General features: G+C 41.9%; 1 protein-coding gene across 1 annotated transcript in view; it reads right to left on the bottom strand.

The window, feature by feature from the left end:
- Positions 1 to 1,651: 1,651 nt before the first annotated feature.
- Positions 1,652 to 22,404, bottom strand: part of lamc1 (laminin, gamma 1) — a 43,308-nt gene continuing 22,555 nt past the window's right edge. The window contains exons 2-28 of the mRNA XM_018753444.2: positions 21,560 to 21,864; positions 18,620 to 18,750; positions 17,811 to 17,977; positions 16,879 to 17,067; positions 16,518 to 16,635; positions 16,275 to 16,373; positions 15,170 to 15,306; positions 13,676 to 13,798; positions 13,186 to 13,375; positions 12,766 to 12,878; positions 11,825 to 12,046; positions 11,412 to 11,600; positions 9,782 to 10,027; positions 9,357 to 9,510; positions 8,971 to 9,113; positions 8,566 to 8,744; positions 8,306 to 8,462; positions 7,194 to 7,399; positions 6,461 to 6,540; positions 6,243 to 6,380; positions 5,984 to 6,128; positions 5,746 to 5,895; positions 4,949 to 5,063; positions 3,986 to 4,185; positions 3,635 to 3,793; positions 3,111 to 3,210; positions 1,652 to 2,932 (exon numbers count right to left, since the gene is read on the bottom strand). Of these exons, the coding sequence (XP_018608960.2) occupies positions 2,676 to 2,932; positions 3,111 to 3,210; positions 3,635 to 3,793; positions 3,986 to 4,185; positions 4,949 to 5,063; positions 5,746 to 5,895; positions 5,984 to 6,128; positions 6,243 to 6,380; positions 6,461 to 6,540; positions 7,194 to 7,399; positions 8,306 to 8,462; positions 8,566 to 8,744; positions 8,971 to 9,113; positions 9,357 to 9,510; positions 9,782 to 10,027; positions 11,412 to 11,600; positions 11,825 to 12,046; positions 12,766 to 12,878; positions 13,186 to 13,375; positions 13,676 to 13,798; positions 15,170 to 15,306; positions 16,275 to 16,373; positions 16,518 to 16,635; positions 16,879 to 17,067; positions 17,811 to 17,977; positions 18,620 to 18,750; positions 21,560 to 21,864 (4,412 nt within the window). The 3' untranslated portion in view covers positions 1,652 to 2,675. The remainder of the gene's footprint in view (positions 2,933 to 3,110; positions 3,211 to 3,634; positions 3,794 to 3,985; positions 4,186 to 4,948; positions 5,064 to 5,745; positions 5,896 to 5,983; positions 6,129 to 6,242; positions 6,381 to 6,460; positions 6,541 to 7,193; positions 7,400 to 8,305; positions 8,463 to 8,565; positions 8,745 to 8,970; positions 9,114 to 9,356; positions 9,511 to 9,781; positions 10,028 to 11,411; positions 11,601 to 11,824; positions 12,047 to 12,765; positions 12,879 to 13,185; positions 13,376 to 13,675; positions 13,799 to 15,169; positions 15,307 to 16,274; positions 16,374 to 16,517; positions 16,636 to 16,878; positions 17,068 to 17,810; positions 17,978 to 18,619; positions 18,751 to 21,559; positions 21,865 to 22,404) is intronic.

Genomic DNA, 22,404 nt, shown 5'->3' with positions numbered 1-22,404 from the left:
CTTGGCAAAAGTAACGACTAAAAGCAATTCTTGGGCCAGAAAAAAAATGGCATTGCCTGTTGTTTCTGTAACTGTGTATTTGTTGAGACTGGAGCTCAGCTCACCTCACCTGGGCCAGGTAAGGTTTGAGTCACCTCTCCGGCTGTCTACAGGAAAGCAGTCATCCCGCTCTGACTTATCTGTGGCCATCGTTAAATTCTTGCCAAAGGGGAGTGTGGGGGGAAGGGTGCCTTCGTGCTCGAAAGCCTATTTGGTACATTGCGATAGCCCCATCGGGTGAGTTAAATGCTCCTTTGTGCCGCTGAGGCCACTTCCCACCCTGCGATGGACCTGAAAGCAAAAATACTACATGGCAGACAGAACCAGCGGCTCACATATAGATTGTATCCACTGTAACGGCATTTGTACCAAGCTCGGGGGGGGGTCTGTATTTCAGCTGGCTGGTGGACTGCTTCATTACACTTCCAGTGTCCTTTGAGCTCACCCCTTCTGAGTTGTTGGAGCACAAAACACAGAAAGCTGGCTGGCATTAGCCTTGCAAGACCACAATTAAAGAACCTTGATGTAGGCTAATCTATAAATCATTTTAGCAGCTCAAACTCCTGCAACATTTGAAAAGGTTTGATAATAACAATGAATGAATAAACATGCTGTGATGGACTGGCATCCTGCCAGGATAGGCCCCAGACCCCTGGAACCCTGATCAGGACAAGCAGTTAATGAAAAGGGATGGATGGATGATGAATAAATATAACACCAAAAAACATCCTACAATTTTCCATGCAAAATGTGCTGATGTCAAACAGCACAAGAGGAATCTCATTTTGGACTCAAATTCCCAGAACTTAAATATTCAAACCCTGCTTTGTTGAAAAAATTAAAGCATTATGAACAATTTCAGGCTTGATCTTTTTAATCTGTCTGAATGAAGTGAGCTTGTTTTCTATACCTCTTCACAGAAACCATATTAAGTGCACAGTATTTCAGCAGAAATCTGAAACACAGTGAAAGGAAGAATATTTGCCTTGTAAAAAAAAATATGTATGTTAACAGCAAGACACAAAGTTTTCCCACTTTTGTATCAACACAATTTATTATTTTAAATGAAACAATTGGACTTACAGCCAATATAATGAACAGGAGTTGTCAGGCTTTTAAAATGCCACTGTAGCGTATCTAGGTATGTAGTGTTTATGTTGTGGGGAGGGGGGGGGGGGATTGCAACACAAACTTAAGAAAAAAGATTAAATACTTGAAATGTTATAAATAAGAAATACTGTTTTGTACATAAAAAAGGATGTGTGATCTGGTTCCACAACAGCATGGTGTCTGAAAGGGACAGAGATGAAAGAACATGTAGCTCAGCGAGGACTTGCTGGTCTTACCACAATTTTTTCCTTCATCTGTGAGACGTAAAGAGTGGGTGTCTGCGTGTAGCACCTAACACACATCTCTCAAGCACAAGAGGCTGGAGAAGTCTACGGTTGGAAAAGCATGATGAGTGGGATTAAAAAGCTAAAACGATACTGGAAGGCTGAGGTTAATCTCTAACCCTCCCTCTAAAATCAATACGGCAAAGATTAAAAACACAGAGCCATGTATACAAGCAAGCATATACCACTGGAAATTTCATATATATATTTATATATTATGTGGAGGTTTCAGTTGCTTTTCTGCGAGAAAACCTATACGAGGAGACTGTTGGTTTTTTTTTTTTTTTAAAATCAGTCCTGAATCATATAGGAATATATTTACATGAAAATCTCATTCTCACACTATAATAAAAACATTCACACAAAAAATATAACATTTGAAATAATTAGCACCAGTGTATCAAAGTTTTGCTACGCAAATGTACAACGTTGCATAGTGTTTGAAGTTTGTTATGTAATTTGTAATACATCTGTATTATATGCAGCAGCTTCAGGAAAATAAAAACTGAAGTTTGTGAAATAATTTGAAAATAGAATCCAACTAAAATATCTGCGTAAGGCAGTCTCACGTTTCCTTTTTTTTTCATTTTTTACTTTTGGTAAGTTTGCTGTCTGTGCTGTTTTAGTTCTGTGTACACGTAGAGCAAGATGTGCTTCCATGAATACAGCATAATAATAGTCAACAGAAATGTTTTTCAGCATCATAAAAACTATGTGAGAAATAACAGAAAGACTATGTGAGACTTTAGTAGCAAATGAAACTAAGGATTCCTTCACTGCTTCGATGGAAGACCATTCAAAACATTAAGCCACAAGAATGTGTCCGAAAATACCTAAAGTAGCAAATGCCTAAGTGTACCAAAGGTGTCTCAAAAGTCTGGATTACAGACAAAAGCTTATATATTCCACAAAAAAGTGGATTATGGACACTAAGGAGTACTATTAGGGAGATACAGCCCTTCCGACAAGTGTAGGAAGAGCTGAACGGTGCAGTCATGTGGGATTTTTAGGCAGGTGCTGTCTTCCTCTCTATAGCTGCTGCACAGGACAAACTAGCCGTAAGTAACCGATCTGTTTTCGCCCTTTGTTACAAATATGAACTAAAGTTATTAAAACATCCTGGTTTAACCTTTTTTTGTTTTAGCAAAATAGTAGTTTTGGTAAAATATGGCATTTTGCCATTGTTATAGGTGAGAAGGAGTGGTACAAAGAGGAGTAAGTTTAAGGACATGGGGTCTGAGGTTAGGGTCGCTCCAAGGAAGCAGTGTTGAAACACCCAGCTGGCAGCGTGTTCCTGATGTCTTCTAGATTGCTGATGTCGGCCCGGATCTCACGGATCTGCCGGTCATAGTCAGTGATCATTTCCTCTTGACCCTTGGCAATGTCGTTGAGCTCCTTCAGCTTGCGATCCAACTCGCTGTTGTCCATTTGATCTTTGGCTCGTTTCAGTGATCCATCAATCTGGTCAAGTTTACTTAAATCCACTTTGTCAATGTTGCCTAAACCAAAGAACAGAGTTATCTTCTTTAAATTAGGCATTAACTTTTTGTTAGGCTGAACAACTGCAACATAGACTACTGATCTATTCCACCCCATTAAATCAGTTCTTAACAAATACTTGATCAATGGTTTAAGTGTCTTCATTAATGCCATAACCTAAAAGTGTGCAATCCATACCCAATTGCTTCAGCAGCTCATTGATGGTGTTCAAAGCCGCCTTCACTGCATTTTTAGCTTTGCGAGCATTGTCTTCAGCTTCCTTGGCTGCATCCGATGCCTTTGAGACAACACAGTCAGCAGGTATGCCAAAGTCGAACCTATTATACCAACCTCATAGTTACCGTGAGTTGATTTTCCTAACTGTCTAATCTGCAGCAAAAATGAGCTGAGCCTACATGAAAGTTTTTACATCTCCAGAAACACATTATACCCCCCCAGTGAATACATGGGCAGAAACAGAACAAAAATCTCAAACCAGAAAAAAAAAAAAGTCTATTTAACTTATGACACGGAGGTTTGTGTAGACAAAGACACTGAGATATGTAGAAAGTCAAAAATATCACTATATAGATTCCAGTATATCAAGGTTAACATTGGTCACCATCTCACGGTACACACCACTACAAAACAGTCAGCCAAAACCTTGCATGCACTCTTCCTGGTTGTATGACAATGCACCTGAGCTCATAGTCAGGACTCACCATGCCAGCCATCATCATGTCTTGGTCTGCTTCTACCTTCTTCTTGGCCAGTTCCTTCTCAGCATTCGCCAACTGATCCATCATGTCTTTCACCTCATCCTGCAACTTCATGGTATCCTGGAAGGCTTTGTCTGCATCATCTTTGGTCTTGGCTGCACTCTGGGGTACAAGGTTCCCAAGGCATAAAGTGTATCAGTGATGTGAGTCAGAGCTGAAGCAACATGCACAAAACTTAGCCCTGCTGCCACATTACTGTACTGCTAGTCAGTTGCAAAAATATCAAAGTGCATATATGAACTGTACAAAATATGAAGAACCTACACTGAATATTACTCATTATATAGATCGTACCTTCTGAACAGTGCCAGCAATCTTCTCTGCTTCCTCTGCCTTGTTCTTGGCCTCTCTGGCATCTGCCGCAGCATTGCCCAATGCCCCTTCTGCCTGCCTGGTCTTCTCATTGGCTGCGATGATGGTGGCATTAATTTCTGGGATCTTTCTCATGGCCTCCTCAGCGGCAGTTTTGTTGTCATTCACACGTTTGTCGAAATCTGACAGAAGGAATAAGCACAGGACAGTTATGGTGTGAATGGAAGCACTGAATACTTCAGTTATTCATACAGGTGAGGGAATGTTTGCATGTGGGACAAATTAGCAGTAAATTATTTTTGCATCTCAATGAAAATTGTGCTATTTGGGACCACACCATACAAAAAGACAACCTCACCACAGATAAATAAAGGTCATTCTGGAATAGTTTTGAAGCTTTTAAACATTGAATATCATAACCTAAAAACCAATTTCATGGCCCTACCCGTAAGAATGGTAAGTCTGTTATTATATATTTTCATTCTTTGCTAGGGTTTACCATTGCAGAAAGATTCTGCAAGTACTGCGGACACCATTGCCTCAAGAAAAAAAAAACACTTCCAATAGTGATTTACTAAATTTAATATTCCACGTCTTAACAGACTGATAACAGTACTTCTAAACAAATCTGAATACAAGACATCACTTATAGCTGAGAATAAAGTGAAGGTACTTGATAGTCATAGCAATAAGACCAGTCCAGACAGGATTCCCAACAAGAAATTGTATTTTTACCCCAAAAATGTATGTGTATTTAATATACTTAAAGCGATTAATTAAATTTGTATTTTTGTTTTACTTTTTTCCATTGCCATCGTTTCATAAAAATCATGGGGAAGACTTCGCTTACACTGAAAGACAAATGAATCTCTTAAGAAGCATGTGACTGAATAACATTTTCATTTTTACATCCCTGATATTAGCATTCAGTAGAATCACACCAACCTTTCAGGTTTCCTAGAATGTCCTGGGCTTCCTGGTACGTAGACTTTCCTTTCCTGGCTGCTTCTTCAGCCAAGGCCTTTGCAGCATCGGCGCGAGCCAGAAGCTGATCTGCAGTCTGCAAGGAAAGTATGAAGTGAAATGTTCTGAGGTAGTATTTAGCATATCTACAAAAATACTATGCCTATTCACGCTATCATTACTACAGTAAAATCTTAGGAAGGCTGTAGTGTTTGGATATGTATTCCATCAGCCATTTACACTATCAATAACTGGCTGTCCAATTCAAGGTCACGGTGGTCTGGAGCCAATCCTAGAAACATAGGGCATGAGGTAGGACACAACCTGGTCAAGACACCAGTCCATCACAGGGCAACTATACACACTCATTCACTCACACAGAATTATACTAAGAGCAATTTACCATCACCAATTCAGGTGAAAAAGGTCTTTGGGCTATGGGGAGAACCTGAGGAAAATCCAAAATAATATGGAAAGAACCATGCAAACTCAGACAAACTGAGCCAGATTCAAGCTCATGTCCAAACTAACAGCCCAGGGAGTGTGAGGCACCAGTGCTACAGGCTGTACTACTCAACATTTATTCTAGATCTTTACAAGGCTAACAATAACACAGATTAATGCAGTTAATGATTTAGTGTAATCAGGAATTCAAGGGACTCGGGCCTCAGATCCCCAACGTCTAAGACTGAAAGGGTTGCAGTGTACCAAGACTGATTAATTCCCTGAGCTTTAAAACCAGTTTCACTACATTATCTGAAATTTAAATTTAAACAAACCTGCTGCTCGGTTTTTCCCTTCTCCAGCAGTTTGCGGACTTCAACCTCTTTCCCCTTGAGATCATCTCTAAGGTCCATGTATTCCTTTTCAGTCTTGTCAATGAGGTTGTCCAGGTCTGAGGCCTCTTTCTGTATCTTGTTTGCCTCATCCTGGGGTAGTGAATTGCACAAGACATGCTGCATACAAGAGTACTGAGCTCATTAGATGCGTTTCCCTCAAAGGGCATTATAGGCTCACCTCCAGTGATTTGGTATCCACAGGTGGGAGACCAGTCAGGTTAGCGTAGATCTGCAAGGCCTTATTGCCAGCCTCCTCTGCTTCTGCATGCACCTTGTTTGCTTGTTTTTCTAGACTCTTTGCCAGTTCCTTTGCCTCATTGTACCTGATGAGATACAAGCAGTATCATGCCAACATTCTGAAAGGATTAAGCATATTTTCTGTATTCAACTTTTACAAAGGACTTTTGCTTGTTTCTCTTGAGGACAAACGGACGCACTTCCGGTTCAGATCATTTATGTCATTGTTGGTCTTGTTCTCCCCATCCAGAGTCTTCAACAACAGGTCCAGGGCTTTGGTAGATGTGCTGTTGGCATCCTTGGCAATTTTCTGAATTTGATCAGCATCCATTTTATGCCTCAAGAGAAGAAATACAGAAAGTATGTCAGCATTCCTACTACGTTCACTGCTAGTTACTATATCAGACATAATTCTCACTTCTCCGCGAGAACCCGGGCTTCCTCTGCCAGAAGTGTCATGTTGTTTGGATCCCCAGTGCTTGTGGGTGTCTTGATATCCTGGAGAGTAAAAAATATTAGAAGATCTCAGTAAGAACTGCAGCAGTTTCCCCACATCCAGGTAACTACAGGTTAGCGAATTGGCTCCTCGTGTTACGAACATTTGAGTAAGGAATTTTACAGAACTTAAATCGATGAACAAATCGAAGGATACTTGTATTAAGCTTTTATTGACTGTGTAGATAGTAAATAAGTTGAAAGTGCCCAGAGGCTGTTTATTGGATGAATCAAACAAATTGGATTTGAATCAGAGATTGTGGAGATGACTTTTTTTTATTTTCATTCATTTAGGTTCAACTTTAATGCAGTTTCAAATGAATATAAAAAAAAAAGATAATACTAATTTAATATATTACAGCTTTCCCTGAGGTTTTTAACCTTACCTAACAACTGAATAAACTGCATGACATCTGTATTTTAAACTTTTGTGAAATAGTGGTAAAAAGTGACTTATGAGTCACAGGTAAAATGAGTTACGAACAGATTTTAGATCCCAATGAGGCCGGAAAGCCAGAGCGCTGACAATCCTTTCAGAGGAAAAAGGAACACTGTGAAACTACCTCTAACTCTGGCCATATCCAATCTCCATTTAATCTTTTCATTCCTCTTTGCTGCTCCGTTTTTCAATAAAGTATCAATATAGTACAACCTACCACTTTGCTAATGGCATCCTTGGCCTTCTGAAGCTCCTCGCGGGCTCGATCAATCAGGTTCTCGGCATCCTTGACACGGTTACGTGACTTGTCTGCCAAAGCCTCAGTGTCGCCTACTGTGTTGTTGATGTTCTGAAGCCGGTTCCACTGAGTGGTCAGCGTGTTGTTGATTTGCTGTAAACGCTCCATCAGGCCTTTGTCCATATCTAGAGAAATGCCATAAGTTGAAAGAAAACTATTTGTTATTACCTGAAAGTTTCCCAAAGTGTGTGGTCATCTTGTTTTTGAATTAAAAAATTAAATTCAAGCCCAAAGATTGGAATTCTTTCATTGTAGGAAACAACTCTGCTTTAACAACAGAACTTATTTTTGAGCAAACAGTGATTTTAAATATAAGATACAGTATGTTTATTCACAGGCCTACACATCCTAACCATGGCAGAAGTTACTAAAAGATCTTGTAACACACATAGGAGTAATATCTACACTTACACATCCTGAAAACAAATGTGCCATGTAAAATTAATCTGGTGAAAATATTTGTTCGTCACTCTTAGATTAGCAAAGGTTTTAACATACGCATATATTTAAAACAGCTGTGATTAATTATATACATGGACAGACAGGTAACGACTTCATAAATTCACAGGATTTCAAAAAGCCTTATGCCCTGTGTTGCCGGGTAGGCTCCGGCTCCCCGCGACCCCATATGGGATGAGCGGTTCTGAAAATGTGTGTGTGTGCTATTTAGCTCTACAGCTCCACTTAGTGGAATCTTGGAAGCTGTAAGAGCAGGAGCTCACAACTATGGTGGCCAAAGAGTGTTTGACAATTAACATAAAGCAATGTGGTTATTTCAAATGCAGAAAAATGCACATTTTCGCCCACATTTTCAATGCTTAAACCTAAGTCTGCAGAGGCTGTCAAACTGAAATGAGAAAATGGGGGAAAACGATTCCTGAATAGTCCACTGGTCTAACATTTGTAGAGGCGACAATGTGAAAATATACACTGCATAAATAAACTGAGAGCAAATCCAGTATCTTCTTACTGAGATAACACTGAACCACAGAAAATGTTTACTTTCTACAATAACCAACTGCAGCTCGCACCATTGCTCTTTTGGGCCTCAAGTAGAAGGTCCATAATGGCCTTCTCTGCCTCCTTGAGACGGTCTTCAAAGGCCTTGTCACCAACAGTCTCCTGACTGGAGCTCAGGTTGTCAATGAGGGTTTGCAGCTCCTGTAGCTTCTGTCTTTGCTGGTGTACCTGAGGTGGGTGCAACAATTATGATGAGAAGCTTTACGATATGGATTAGGCATACCCACCCCAGTCCCTCCCCGCCCCCTTGTCCGAAGTATAACCTACTCACCTTGTCCCGCACAAGTGAGTAACAGGACGGACACTGCTGGCAACCAGGACGGGAGCGGTTGTAGAAGTAGTTCTCCTCACACAGATCGCAGCGACTCCCAACGAAGCCAGATCGGCATTTACAACGACCGTCCTCCATGCACTGGGCTGACTCCGAGCCTTCTGGGTCACAGTCACACGCTGAGGATTGCGGAAGAAAGTATGATTGGCGGGGGGTGAAGGACTGTTTTCGTATTACTATGTCCCATGTGGTATTCTGAAATCTACATCGACATCACATCAGTATCCTCCCATTTCTGGATCATGCATGCAGCAAACATTCAGACATCCAAGTGTAACTTCAAGCTACACACTGAATAGCCAGTAAAAGGGTAAAAGCAAAGCATGTGTCCAAGTTGTCTCTTACGTTTGCAGCCAGATGATCCAAAGCCAAAGAAATTGACCTCACAGCGCTCACATCGCTGACCGGTGACCCCTGGCTGGCACTCGCATTGACCAGTGGTGATGTCACACTGACCATTTGTGGAGCCAATTGCACTACAGTTGCACCTGTAGGGAGAAAACTGCATACTGAATGCACCCCCAAAGGAGACAAATGGCAACAATCCGACTCAAACGCACCTGTCAAAATAACGCAGTGCAGCTGCAGCCTAGATACTGTGTTCATTCTCAGTGGTGCAATTTCAAACTGCACTTTATAAAACAAAAGTTCCCCAACTCCACACATTGTTCCTCTGCTTCCTTCAGTGAATCCCACCCCAAGTTTGCCAATGGGACCCCGAGGAAGCTCACGGCTCACAGCCCCGGCCGCTCTGCAGGTTGAAGAAGCCAGGGTCACAGGCACTGCAGTCCCGGTTGGTGACGTGGGGCAAACATGGGCACTTCCCAGTGAGCTGATTACAGTTGGTCTGTCTGTTCACCGTGCCAAACGGAGAGCAAGAGCAGGCTGTGGGGAAGCAGACAACGTAACTACCGACACTGCAAGAAATCTATCTTCTGTGGTGCACGCCTTACAATGAAAGAGACTGCTCTCCTTTGACACCGAAGCTGTAAACTCTTAGTGTCAGAATTCTCTTTCGCTCCCAGCAGAAGACAGACCGCATACAGTACATCCGTGTTAAAAAAATCTGAATTCCAACATAAATATTTACTTGAAACACGGTTAAAGTATTTGAGCTCAGCAATCCAAGATGGGGAGCGAAAAGGGTCCCCCTCACCTTTGCACTTGTCAGCAGGGTTGGCAGCCAAGGCATTCCCATAGAAACCATCTTTGCAGCGGTCACAGAAGAAGCCATCCGTGTTGTATATGCATTTGAGGCACTCTCCCGTCTCGCGGTCACAGTTGCCCACAGCGTTGGGGTCAATGTTGTCACTGCACTTGCAAGCCCTGCATGGGCTTGCAGGTCTGCTTTGACCAGTCGGATCTCCGAAATATCCATCATCGCACAGCTCACACCGTTTCCCTGGCAAAGGGGCACAGTTACCATTCACAACACTTTGACTGCAGTGTTTCATGGTCTGTTTGTATATGCATTCACACATGTACATACCATACATGAATAAGAGCATTTTTGAAGCAAATACTGTTGAGACAGTAATTTTTCCAAGATTTCTGCAGAGAGTAATGTGGAAGATATTCGACACAGCTCAAACAACGGACTCAAGGTAGGAGACAGCATTTTACTTTATTTCGCCCCAGCTGGAGGGAGAGTCCCCGTACCCTGTGTCAGAGTCTAGGGAGTCTCCCCAAGCATCAAATACACACATATTATATAGCTCCAAAAGTGCATAATACATACATACATACATAACATTTCTCATTGGCTTTCTTACCACAGGATCAACGCATGCTCAGCTTGTGTATGCTTCAAATTTGCTACTTACTTATCTACTACGTTTGCTATAGGCTAAAGTAATTTATGCGCATCATACGGCGAGCATCCTACACCCCTTGAGCTTATCTCTCAGCCTGCCAACATTATTCATTTTCTTGTTTTCCGGTTTCAGCCAATTTTAGTCACCCCTTACAGTTGGGGGTGCAGTTTCAGTACATCCTGCTCCTCACGCCATGTGTTTTGTAACTGCTGCGGAAAACACATCAGTTGTACATTTAATGCATACCATCGTTTTTACTTCATTTTCTTATTTTTCTCTCACAGCAACAGCATTTGGTAAACACAAACAAAACAAGTACAAGATACAGATACAGAGTCCTCATATAATGGGATACAGATTAATGGAAGACCATTAGAGAGCCCTCTAACAATAGACAACTTTACATACAATGGACTTATTGACACATTTGCCCGTTACATGGTTATTTTCCTTCTGCAACACGTATTTTATTCAGATGTTTCTGTACAGATACACACACTTGGTGTAAGAAACCCAAAAGGTTTAGTCTCTCAGTGGTGTTAATCTCGTTATTTTCTTGCTAAATCATATGAGTTGACCTCTATATTACTTTAGTAACCATGAGTGCTACTACAAAAAACAGGACTGGTGGACTGGATGGTGACCAATATTCCTTCATGCAGTTTATTACCACCATCACACTTCTATAAGAAAAACACCTTCTGCATATTGTTTCCGTCACACTGAAAGTCTCAACCAATCCCAAAATTAACAGAAATATAACAAATAGAGTCAATACGATTTTTTCCTCATAAGAAATAATACAAATTTGACTCTTCACAAGAATTCGACTAACAGTGATTTCACTGATTGAATTAACCCCTTCATGTGAGGAATGGGTGTACTGCAAATATCTGTGTAATTCCTTATATGCATATAACTCCTCATGAAATGCATACTGTCAGTAGAGGTTTAACGTTAATGTTTAATTACCTGTGGTTCCAGTTGGACAGTTGGTACAAACCACTTCTTTGGTCTTGGGAACTACAGCACAGGATGTGCCCTCCGGGCAGGGACAGGGTGTACAGTCTGTGGGTGTCCCAGCTGTAGAGTCACCGTAGTAGCCGTCCTTGCACCTCTCGCAGCTGGGTCCAGCAGTGTTATCTCTGCAGTCACACAGGCCTACAGAAAGACAGTACACTCCGATGCATTCAACAGGCAGACTTGCAGCCTATGTCAGTCACCTTTTCTCTTTGTAAAACACCTTTTACGGAAGCAAATTGCTACCCTATAATAAGGTACAGGTCTATATTGACAAACTGAGAATACAGAAGTAAACACTGCTATATATGGAAGGGAGAACACCTCATCAACATGCTAAAAACGGGAAACCAACCCAAACCAACCTGTCTCTGAATTGCAGGTGTCACTGTGGCCATGACAGTTGCAGAGTTCGCACGGGCTGAAGGGCCCGAGTTCAGGCCGGGTCCTCCGGTACCCTGGTGCACAACTCTCACAGAACTGCCCTCGGTAGGCCTGAGGGCAGGTACATTGCTCCACCCAACGGGCTGGCACCCCAGGACCGCGACGTGCCGTCACAAGCGATACGTCGTCCAGGTACCCAGCACCTGATGAACCAGAATGGTTTTGGCAGGTTATTACTATCCCCCCACATTCCTTTCACCCTATCTAAACACAACTGTACAGCAATGTTATCACTCATAATTCACATGTGTGCTTTAGTAAAGGCTTCTGCTGCTTACCTGCAGAAAAGCAATAAGTACAACATATGTTGCTTTGTACTAGTTTCATCAGATTTTAGAAGTGAAAACATACACCATGACAGTTCAGACTTCAGTTGATGTCCCATTATACCGTCATTAGGAGTTGGACGCCCCGCTGTGTGGTTTGGTCTGTCCATTTGTAATGATTCATATTCAGTGGACTTGCCGTAATGTGTTGTACTGTCTAAACCTGTCCAGCTGTCCTGACTGTTTGCTTAAAAGGACTAAATAAACCAGCCTGGAGAAATTTTCTGGGAAATGAAGCCTACCACATTTGTCTTGGATAACCTGTTTACATGAATGCCTGCTGTAAACACTGACCCCCCCAAAAAAAAAAAAAATCACAAGCTCCTCATTATGTCCTTAACCCTTAGTTCCTGAATATACAGATATGTACAGATAAGAGTTTATTACCACCATCACACTTCTATAAGAAAAACACTTTCTGCGTTTTGTATGATGAAACACCCCAAAGTTGTACTTTGTAAAAAGTATGCAAAGTTCACATTGAAAGTATACTTATATCCTGTCTTATATATTTTTGAGTGTATATACACACATACTTCTTTCACTGTAGGTGCCACGGATCTTGATCGCAGTCAAGTTGTGAAGCAGCTTCTGGAAGTCCGAATGGGACAGAGTGGGCCTCCAGGGGTAATCTGTGGCGTCATGTAACCTGCAGTTCACAACAGAGACTCAGAGGACTCAGCCCATGTACAAAGATGAGTACGCCTGACATTACGGATATAAACATCCGGAGACAACACCTTTTTTTCCGGTTTATTCTAATACCAACAGCTGTGACCAGTTTCAGAAAATGACAGCACATAATAAAGACTTGCTATAAATGGAAAATATTCAGTCAGGTCAGACAAATGTACAACTTAAGCTTTGTGAAGGTCAGAATTCATTTATTCTAATCAAAGTAAACTTTTTTTTGTAGGTTACCCCTGCCAATGCGCTCCAGTAAGCCATCCTCGTACCTGAACACATATGTCTGCGTATTCTCTCCTGGATAAGCATTGCCTTGTGCAATCAGAGGTACCGCAATGCGCAGCCCTGCCCCTTCCAACACCACATCCTCAGCAGAGAGGCGTGTGTCCCGTCGATCAACCCGGAAGTTCAGGGTAAGATTCTGTCCATAGCTCAGGAACTGATTGCCCAAGAACTTCTCTGTCGATTTCAACAAAGGAATGCAGGGACATGGATATCAGCAGCAGAACCCGCAGTTGCACTTTACACACTTGCTCAAATTTCTCCATGTTTTATCTAAAACTTTTGCAACTAAAGACATATGCCTTAATTATATTTCTTTTTCGGCGCATTAAAAATATCGTAAGTGTAAGTCCAACCATTGTGACTGCAAGGAAAAAACCAAAATATCACATAGAATGTATATGGTACATGTACGTATAAAGTACACTTCTATGAAGACTTCCATCACACACTCTTGTATTCAAATGTGTCCCATACCTGGAGCCACAAAGTACATAGGAAAGTAGTCATCAGAGATGAGCGAGATCTCTTGTCTGCTGGGGGACCACTGCACCTGGACACTGCTGCCGTCTTGCTGCTGACCGCTCCAGCCCTCATTGCCTACAATGGCAACAGTCGAATTCAAGGGTCAGATTTATTATTGCCCTTCCTACATTACAGACAAGCTCCACACTGCATTTACTGTAACTGTTCTAGTCTGCGTGCGGCACGTTTTCCGCTCAGACACGTACCGGAAATATGGAGGCCAGTATGATCATAAGCATCTCTAATTAAAACTGATTAATTTTGCTAAGTGGGCCAGGGCAGAGTTGTGCTAGTTTTGTAAAAAAAACAGAATGGCAGATTTATTTTCAGAGACTGTTGTGTAGCTCCTAAACAAGTTCACCTGTTTAGATCTGTTGAAGTAAGTTTGAGTGCTAGCGCCAACATTAATTTATTTAGGGAGACGTTTTTGCCGTAACCACAGTATCACTGGATGACGCATCCGGCTAGACTTCTCATTTCCCCTATTGTGTCACGGTCAAGGTGCTTAAGCAGCTGCCGCCACAGTCTGGTACACAATGCCGCACTGCACAGTACCTTTAATTCCATGTATCCAGACATGTACAGACCTCATTCGCAACCAACAATTTACACTCAATTTACACAAGTACTTGCCTACAAAACTTCCACTACAAACTGCACACAGAACGTGCCATTATAGCTTTTATTTAAATACTAGCAGGAGAGCTGAGTAATATCAAAACTGACCGAACAGAAACGCAAAATACTACGTGAATTCAGATATCAATGTCCTCAAAAACATTGCATTAACACTTAAGTGATCCTGGTTTATTGTAAAACGACTAATTTTACTACCAACTTCAAATGGAATTATATCATTTCACTGTTTCTGCCTTATTTTCTGAAGAATACCGAATGGTGTAAAAATCTAGGTGAAATTTTACACAGGCCAAGGTTTCAAATTTTTTTTAATAAATGACTCACAAGAAGTATGGGGATTGCTACATCCAACATTATACTGCAGCATTAAACTGCAGGGTCAGAGAATTATTTTGGTAGCTCTTTAGTATAAAAGCATAAAGCAAAGCTGAAAAACTTCCCAGGTGCCTTCTAGCATATGAGGCAAATACTGAGGTCTGATACCTGGCATCACACTGACATTTATTCCTCTAGGGGACGTCGAAGTGTCAGCTAAATTAATTTACAGCAACACCTTGAAGTAACTGAGAAGCGGGCAGACCTCATGAAGCAAAACAGCAAACGAAAACATAAGAGATGGAAAAAAACCTGAGGAAAACAAATGCGGTAACCCTGGCCGAGCTGGAGCGTGCGTGCATGTGTGCGCGACCCTAAATAGCCTGTTGATTACTGTTAAGTCAGACTTCAAAATAAATAACGAAACAGGAGCATTCCAAAAGGTCCACTTTGCCATGCCCTAACCAGAGCAGTCACAGAAGAGAAACTCACTTCTTTCGAAGCCGGAGGTCACAACGTGCGCGCTGTACCCGTCGGCAGAGTTGCACACCGCCGAGTGCTGGAAGCAGAAACACGGAGTGCAGCCCTGAGGATTCAGTGGGTCCAAGTTGAAGTACCCCAGCTTGCACCTGAAAAGACAACCAAAATCGGACTTCAGTCGTAGTACAAATCCAGTACAGGATGCCTTCCACACAGCTTGTAACAGATCTAAAATATTAAATCCAAGTTTGATATAATTATAAATTCAAAATTCTGATATGATAATGTTTTTGAGCTACGCTATTAACGGAAGATCCACCTTTCCCATATCCCTAGTTGTATCTGAAGTGTGCATTTAAGATGACAGTTTGAAAAGTCCTCAGTTTATCTAATCAATGCTACTATAAGATACAAAACTATACTTGACATTTTGAGGGAATGCAGTCAAAATATTAACATGGAATTTTCACAATTTTTTTTTTTTTAGTTTTTCGGCACAAACGTCCACTTAAAACAAATCCGGTGAGCTTATGTCGGTCCCCACCCCTTTGTGGCATTGACATCTGAGTGCTAATATTAGTCATTTCATCTGTTCCCAGACTGAGTGGCTCAGACATACCTGCTACATTTAGCATCTGAGCACTTCTGGAAGTGTGGAAAAGATCAGGCACACATTCAAGAGGAATCTATTTGTCTCGCATCAGGAGCAGGGTTAAAAATGCAGAGTCACAGAACAATGGCAGCACAAGGTCCAGAGGACTGGAGCGCTTGTGTCTTTTACTTAGCGAGGACCATAGAAGGCAAAGCAGCATGCACCCATCTGGGGAGGGCGCCATCTACGAGCCGCTTATGAGTACATGGCACTAGAATTTAGAAACTGAGCATGGAAGGACAGCTGAAGCACAAGACTTAAACATACAGTTTCGAAAGCGAATGAAGATTTTCCGTACGAGCCGTACCAGAATTCACAACATAAATTCAGCAGGTTTCAGCAAGTTTCAAATGAAAGCAATTCGTTCTACTTGCTTCTAATCTAGTTCACCAACAGTAACAGGCCACATCCTGTCTGCACAGAATTCCACATGTGCTAAAGAATGGGGGGGAGGGGATATGGTACCTATCACAGCTGAACCCCTCCACGTTCTCCTTGCACTGGCAGCGACCCGTCTGGATGTCACACTCCTGGGTGCTCCCGAAGGGGTTACAGGAGCAAGGCCTGGGGCAAGAGACAGGTGCTTAACACCCTTCTGGAACACATGCTCTCATGTGAGCGCAGTGAGCACAAAACATCTTCAAAAAATTGTATACGGGCAACATGGCAGCACAGACACAGCACAGACAAAGCATGATGCATGTGTACCTGCAGCCTGCCTCTGAGAGGCTGTGATACCCAGGCTGGCACCGGTCACACTTGTCCCCCATCACCCCTGGCTTGCAGCTGCAGCGCCCGTTGTTGTCACATTGCGTGCTGAGGGAGCCTAGTGAGATTTACAAAGTTTCAGAAAAAGACGAAGGAAAACTGTGCTCGGTCTCATTAGTGCCTTGTTTAGTCTTACATGCAAAATACCTTGGATCGCGCGTGCGATATCTGAACCAAAACCGAACACATTTATACAATCGAGACATCCATGTTATACAGTTCTTGTGGTGTGTGGTGTTTTAATTTCCTTATGCAGCCAACAAAAACAGTGGGAGTGCTGAGATCTGAGAAACAAACTCACCCACTGGATTGCAGCTACACGGAGAACAGTAACTGGACAAGCCGTCCCTGTAATAGTTGTCTAAGCAGCGCTCGCAGTTGGGTCCGTCGGTGTTGTCGGCACAGTTACGGCAGTGTCCGCCGTGACCGGTGGCACGGTACAACTCTGGGTCAAAGTAGCATTCTGCAGACTTGCCATTGCAGTTGCATGCTGGGAAGATGAGAACAACGGGCAAGTTTTAAGCAGGCCATGGGCAGAAGTACAACTCACCCTACATTTACGAAGCAACACCTTCATTTACTTGCTCTACATACTGCCCTGCCATAACCACATGTCTTTGTCCTCTCATCACAATTTCAATTAGAAAACTTGCTTCATTACAGTCTGCATATCCCGATTCCTTGATGAACCAAGCAGATAATGTTAGCACTGGCAGAAATAATAAGCATCTTTTACTTAGAAAAATTTAAGCCTAATGCCATGGCTCCATGATCCTATGCAATAGAAGCAAATTCAACTGATGTAACCACAATCATTTCATCCCTTCACTGTGCCCTCTGAAAGGTGGTGATTTAGTGTAACATGATCTAAATTTGCTTATAGATAGGCTAGACACATTAATTAAAGACACTTCAACATTTCAAAGGAAAATTCAATTAAGGTTAAGAAAAAACTTTACAATTTAATTGCAAAATCACAGAGACCAATGAGTGAGACAACTTGAAAAGAGTGCTTTTCTTGTTATTACATGTTGTATTCTTTTAAAAAGAGAGGCATTTTACTTTGAGTTGCATGAAAAGTTCACTGGTTAATGTATCTTTTCCTTTTCCTGCATATTTTACTTTATTGTATTTAGCACTGGCTATTAAGCTTAGTGACCAAGAACACCATCACTGCTCAGAAAAAAAGGATCCATATTCATGTAATGTATTGGATGGTGGAGGAGAACTTACGCAGACACTCGTTGGCGTTCTCCGCCGTTGCTCTTCTCCAGGGCCGGTCATTGTAGAAGGGCTTGCACACTTCACAGTCAGTGCCAGCAGTGTTGTGCTTGCAGTTGCACACCAGCTTATGCCGGCTGTCCTTTAAACACTCACTTGCATGACCATTGCACTTGCACCTGGAGCAGAGTAACTTGCTTGTAAATACCACCCGGAAAACACCTATACTTTGTATCATATGTACTGCTTTCAGACTTCCCCTATTATAATCAACATATGCCATACAAACAATGAGTTCTAAGCCAGCCGAGTCTCACGGCAGACGGTCTTAGAAGATATTGATAGTACCACATGGAATACTTATTCTTTATGAAAGAGAAAACTGAATTTCCAGGAACACACTTCTTGCCTATAGATACATATATCTTGCAATATTTTGCATCCACAGTATTGCATCTTTAAAAATTTGAAAACCCCGGAAGAAAACTCAAAAATAAGTTCAGGAATATGCACTTAAAAAAAAACTGTGCATTTTTCTTGTGTATAGGAAAGGTTGCTTATTACCATTATACTTTCTATAATGGAGCCTCAGTGATGAAGCTTAAATTAAGGTTAAACATATGTAAGATAAAAAAAAAATCATATGATCTGGGGTACAGAAAACCCTTAGCCCAGGCAATAGTCTCCATTCACTACACTGAGTGAACTGTTAAACTTTTTTCTTGCAAAGCACTTCTTAGAAAACCTTCTTCAAATAATAGTGAAATTATGGATACTGATACATTCATACAAAGAATTGCAGCAGTCATCTTTGTGCTTACCTTCCTCCCACCGCAAAGTCTGAAATGGCATAATAGTAGGACTTGAGGACCTTGGGATCATTAAAAACTTCATCTCCAAAGGTGTTGAGCCTGTTGAGCGTAACTCTGATATCAGTGGCTGTCACCCATTCCTGAAAAAGACAAATTTGTTAAAGATGTGTCTTTAGTGTTTCAGAGGAATAAAAAGTTCATTTTAAACTCATATGCAATTCAGAAGCTCATCCAGCAATGCTTGGATGTAACAGTTAAACTGTTTTAATACTCTGAAACTAGATGTGACTGGACAGGCTTACCAAAAAAAAAAAAAAAAAAAAAAAAAGATTAAGGTTTCCAGATTGTGTTTTCCTGTTTGAGAAACCTTAATAATTTGCTCGTGAAACGGAAGAGTGTTCTCACTCAAGTTCACGACTGACCGCTGTTCGTAGTCCAGTCAGGAAGTAAGGTCATAGTACCCTAGTGCTCAAAGACACAGAAACAGTGCATTCTTTTTCTGGAGTACGACTTCCGTTCCTAGGTTGATGTGCACTTGAGGACACATACCAACCTCCTCACCCCCCGCCCCCTTCAAGACAAAGCATACTGAGTGGAGTGTTCATTCATTTCTTGCAAAAATGTATAAAGAAAACTTTTCATACATTCTGGAGAGCTGAAATAACTTCCGATAGCAGCAATTTTGTTTATTTATATACAAAACAAACAAGACTTTTTACCAATAACCACTATAGAATCCATGAGAGACTTGGAGACCATGGCCTCCCTTGAGGGACAGTTTAGGAGCAGACTGTTCCACAGCTGTCTGAGCTCATAGGACGGATGTCTGAGAGAAGGGTGACGCAAAACAAGAAGTGAGATAAGATGGTTCCTGAGCTCTTCCAACCATAGAAATAATGCATTTTACGTGGCAGGGAGTGTTTGGTGGTTAGACCCACCAATGCGCAATCACAGTACCCAGGTTTGAATCCCACCCCCAGCTGTAGTTTCCTCTGATCTGATAAAATTACCCAGCTAAATGGGTAAAACACTGTAAGTAGAACAGTACGTAAACTCAACATAGTAAATAGCTTTGGAGAAAGATGTGACAAATTGAAAAATCTAAGTCAATTTGTTTGTCTGGGGGAAAAGTACCACTCATACTGAATACTTGAAAAATTAAGTCTGTTGGAGAAGGTCAAGGACCAAGCCAAAACACACCTTTGATCATTAATATTAACGTCATAAAGGTTAAAGGAGCTGCGTGAAGCTGGTCCTTACAAGAATGAACCTTGCTGGACAGTGATGCCACCACCACACCCAAACCGCTCCCTGAACTCTACCCATCAACAAGCCCATTCCTGACTTCCTGGGTTTGATATAAATAGCTAAATAAAGAGGAAGGATATCGGGGCACCGGGTTAAAGTCACACAGAGCAATGGAAAAACGATAATTTGCTTCATTATGTTGCGTGTATTTTGAGTCGCTGGGATTTTCCGTAAGTAGTCATCAATAGAGGTTCAGAAGCAGTCTCAACACCACAGAAACTCTGAAGTCCAGAGGTCTGCTTTTAAATTTAAAAGTGTCACATGATCTCATGACCTATATTAAGCCATTTAATCGGACATTCTTCCAGTTGATGCTGCCAGTCTCAACACACTGGCGCTTGAAGATCTAACCTGACAAATGATAAAATTCTTATTATTAGGCTAGATGAATTAAGTAACTTCAAGCTAAAAATTAGTACCTTGGGGCAATGTCATTTGCTCAGCATTCTACTTTTCCTGAAATAACCCTAATTCTGTGGCATGTTGTTCAAATAGCTTCCTCCTACGAGAATCCTGTTACACGAGACCTTGCCCATGCTTCATGAGGAGCGGACGACGGTGAAACACAATCCTACGACACAGCCGCGCAACTTGAATTTGCGCTAATTCCACAGAGGTATTTCGCGACATGAAGCGGTTTAAAAAATGAAACACAGGGTTCACCTTTTTCCAGGCACAACATTCCAGACCGAGACAGAGACAACTGAGGAGTATTACGCAATGGAACTTTTTAAGGGAGCACATAATCATAGTTTTTTTTCTCCTTAACCACCTGGCGATGAATGTGTCCTGGAATAGCAAGGGGCCATGCAGTCTTCCTGTGGTAAACAATCTGTCTGGAAGGAGTCCAACCATCTTTGCCCTGCCAGCTCCTAATTTGGATGAGACCAGGCGTGTTAAACACTGATCTCCTGCGAATAGTGTGTGACATTCAGTGTGCGACATTCAGTGTGCGATACTGGTTTAAAATTAGTGCTTTTATTAAAGCATCGTATTCACCGACGTGATCATTTTGAGCACTAGTGGACTTCGCCCTAGTGTTGCCAAAGCACCCAAGTTCTAAACTGAGAGGGAGACTTCAAAATGAAATTACGGCGACAAGAATTTAAATATTTGTTGCACGTCATATGTAGCGCAAAAACCTGGAGGCACCAGAAGTGAATACGTAGCCCTATGTGACATGCATTTTTTTTTTTTAGATGGACTTGCAAGTCTTCCAGGAACACCTCAGTGACACAGACAAGAAATATTATTCATTTTTAGCATATGATTAATTCCATTTAATATACATCTGAGGCTTCATACTGATGAGCCCTCACCCATAGACAAACTAACCTTATGATCTCATCACCAAATAATTAAACTGTCGACAGGTTGATGCGTTTAGGAGAAATGCCCAACTTCATAAACGGAGGCCCCCAAGCAACACATCCCTTTGAGGCTTCTTTAAGTAAACAAACATACGTTCAACTATAAAAACTGTTTCATAAAAGTCTAAAACAAAAAAGAGAGAGTTCTAAAGCAGTAATAGCATTGTGGGGTACTGTTTGCTTCACATCCTATTAGTTCAAGATGCTACCTGTCAAAGACTACTAACTACACATTCCTGAGACTGATCTGTATCATGCTGAGGAGCCATACCTGTAACACGGGGCTGTGGTCAAAGTTGTAAGCACTGGGTCTCCCCTCCAAAGTGGAGAAAGCCACGTTGCCCCCGGTAAGAGGCGAGATGTCGCTGAAGTCATCAGTGCACAGGGCCTGCTGCTCATCTTCGCCGGTACGGATAAACCCCTGGCTCGGCTTCTGGTACGTCTTCTCGCAGGAACCGCTGTAGTACTGGTACGGAATCCACGGTCCATCCTCCCTGGTTCGCTTGTAGATGGCAAAGCTCTCCGGACGGCTGGTGTGGAACTTGAGCCGCACGTACGTAATATCGAAAGCCTTTCCTGAGAGGGAACAGAGGGGGAGCACTCAGGTACAGCAGTCACCAGCTGAGCTGTCACAAGGAAGCTCATGGAAATTCATCGTATCCTATGCCTTCTGTTGGCGATGTCTGTAACAGAGGACACAAATTAAACACTTTTGCATATGAATTTCATTTACAGAACTGCACCAAAGATTGCATGCAGCATCCATTATGTATTACAGTAATATATAAATAGAACTCTTAAGAAGATTCTACCACATAAGCACGAATGCCAAAGACAACTGTCAGAAGGCAGTTCCGACTGAACACGCGCCACTGTCTCAGAGAGCTTGACGCAGGATAAAATCTCATTCTCAGCAAAACCATGCAGCTCCCAGGTTTGCTGATTCTAAAGATCTGCTGGCTCACAGTCTTACTGCTGTATGTTCATCGATTGCATTCTCAGAAATTGATTTTTATTTTAAACTTGATTCGGGGGATGCTCTGTATGTGATGTGCAGAAAGTAGCACATGGGCTGCCTTGCTAAAGTCCGTGCTGCTTGCATCCTTCAATGCAAAA

This window comes from Scleropages formosus, chromosome 3 (genome assembly GCF_900964775.1).
Source record: "Scleropages formosus chromosome 3, fSclFor1.1, whole genome shotgun sequence".
In the NCBI taxonomy this organism is placed as follows: Eukaryota; Metazoa; Chordata; class Actinopteri; order Osteoglossiformes; family Osteoglossidae; genus Scleropages; species Scleropages formosus.
The sequence above is the reverse complement of the archived record's forward strand: the minus strand, read 5'-3'. Positions and strand labels throughout refer to the sequence as shown.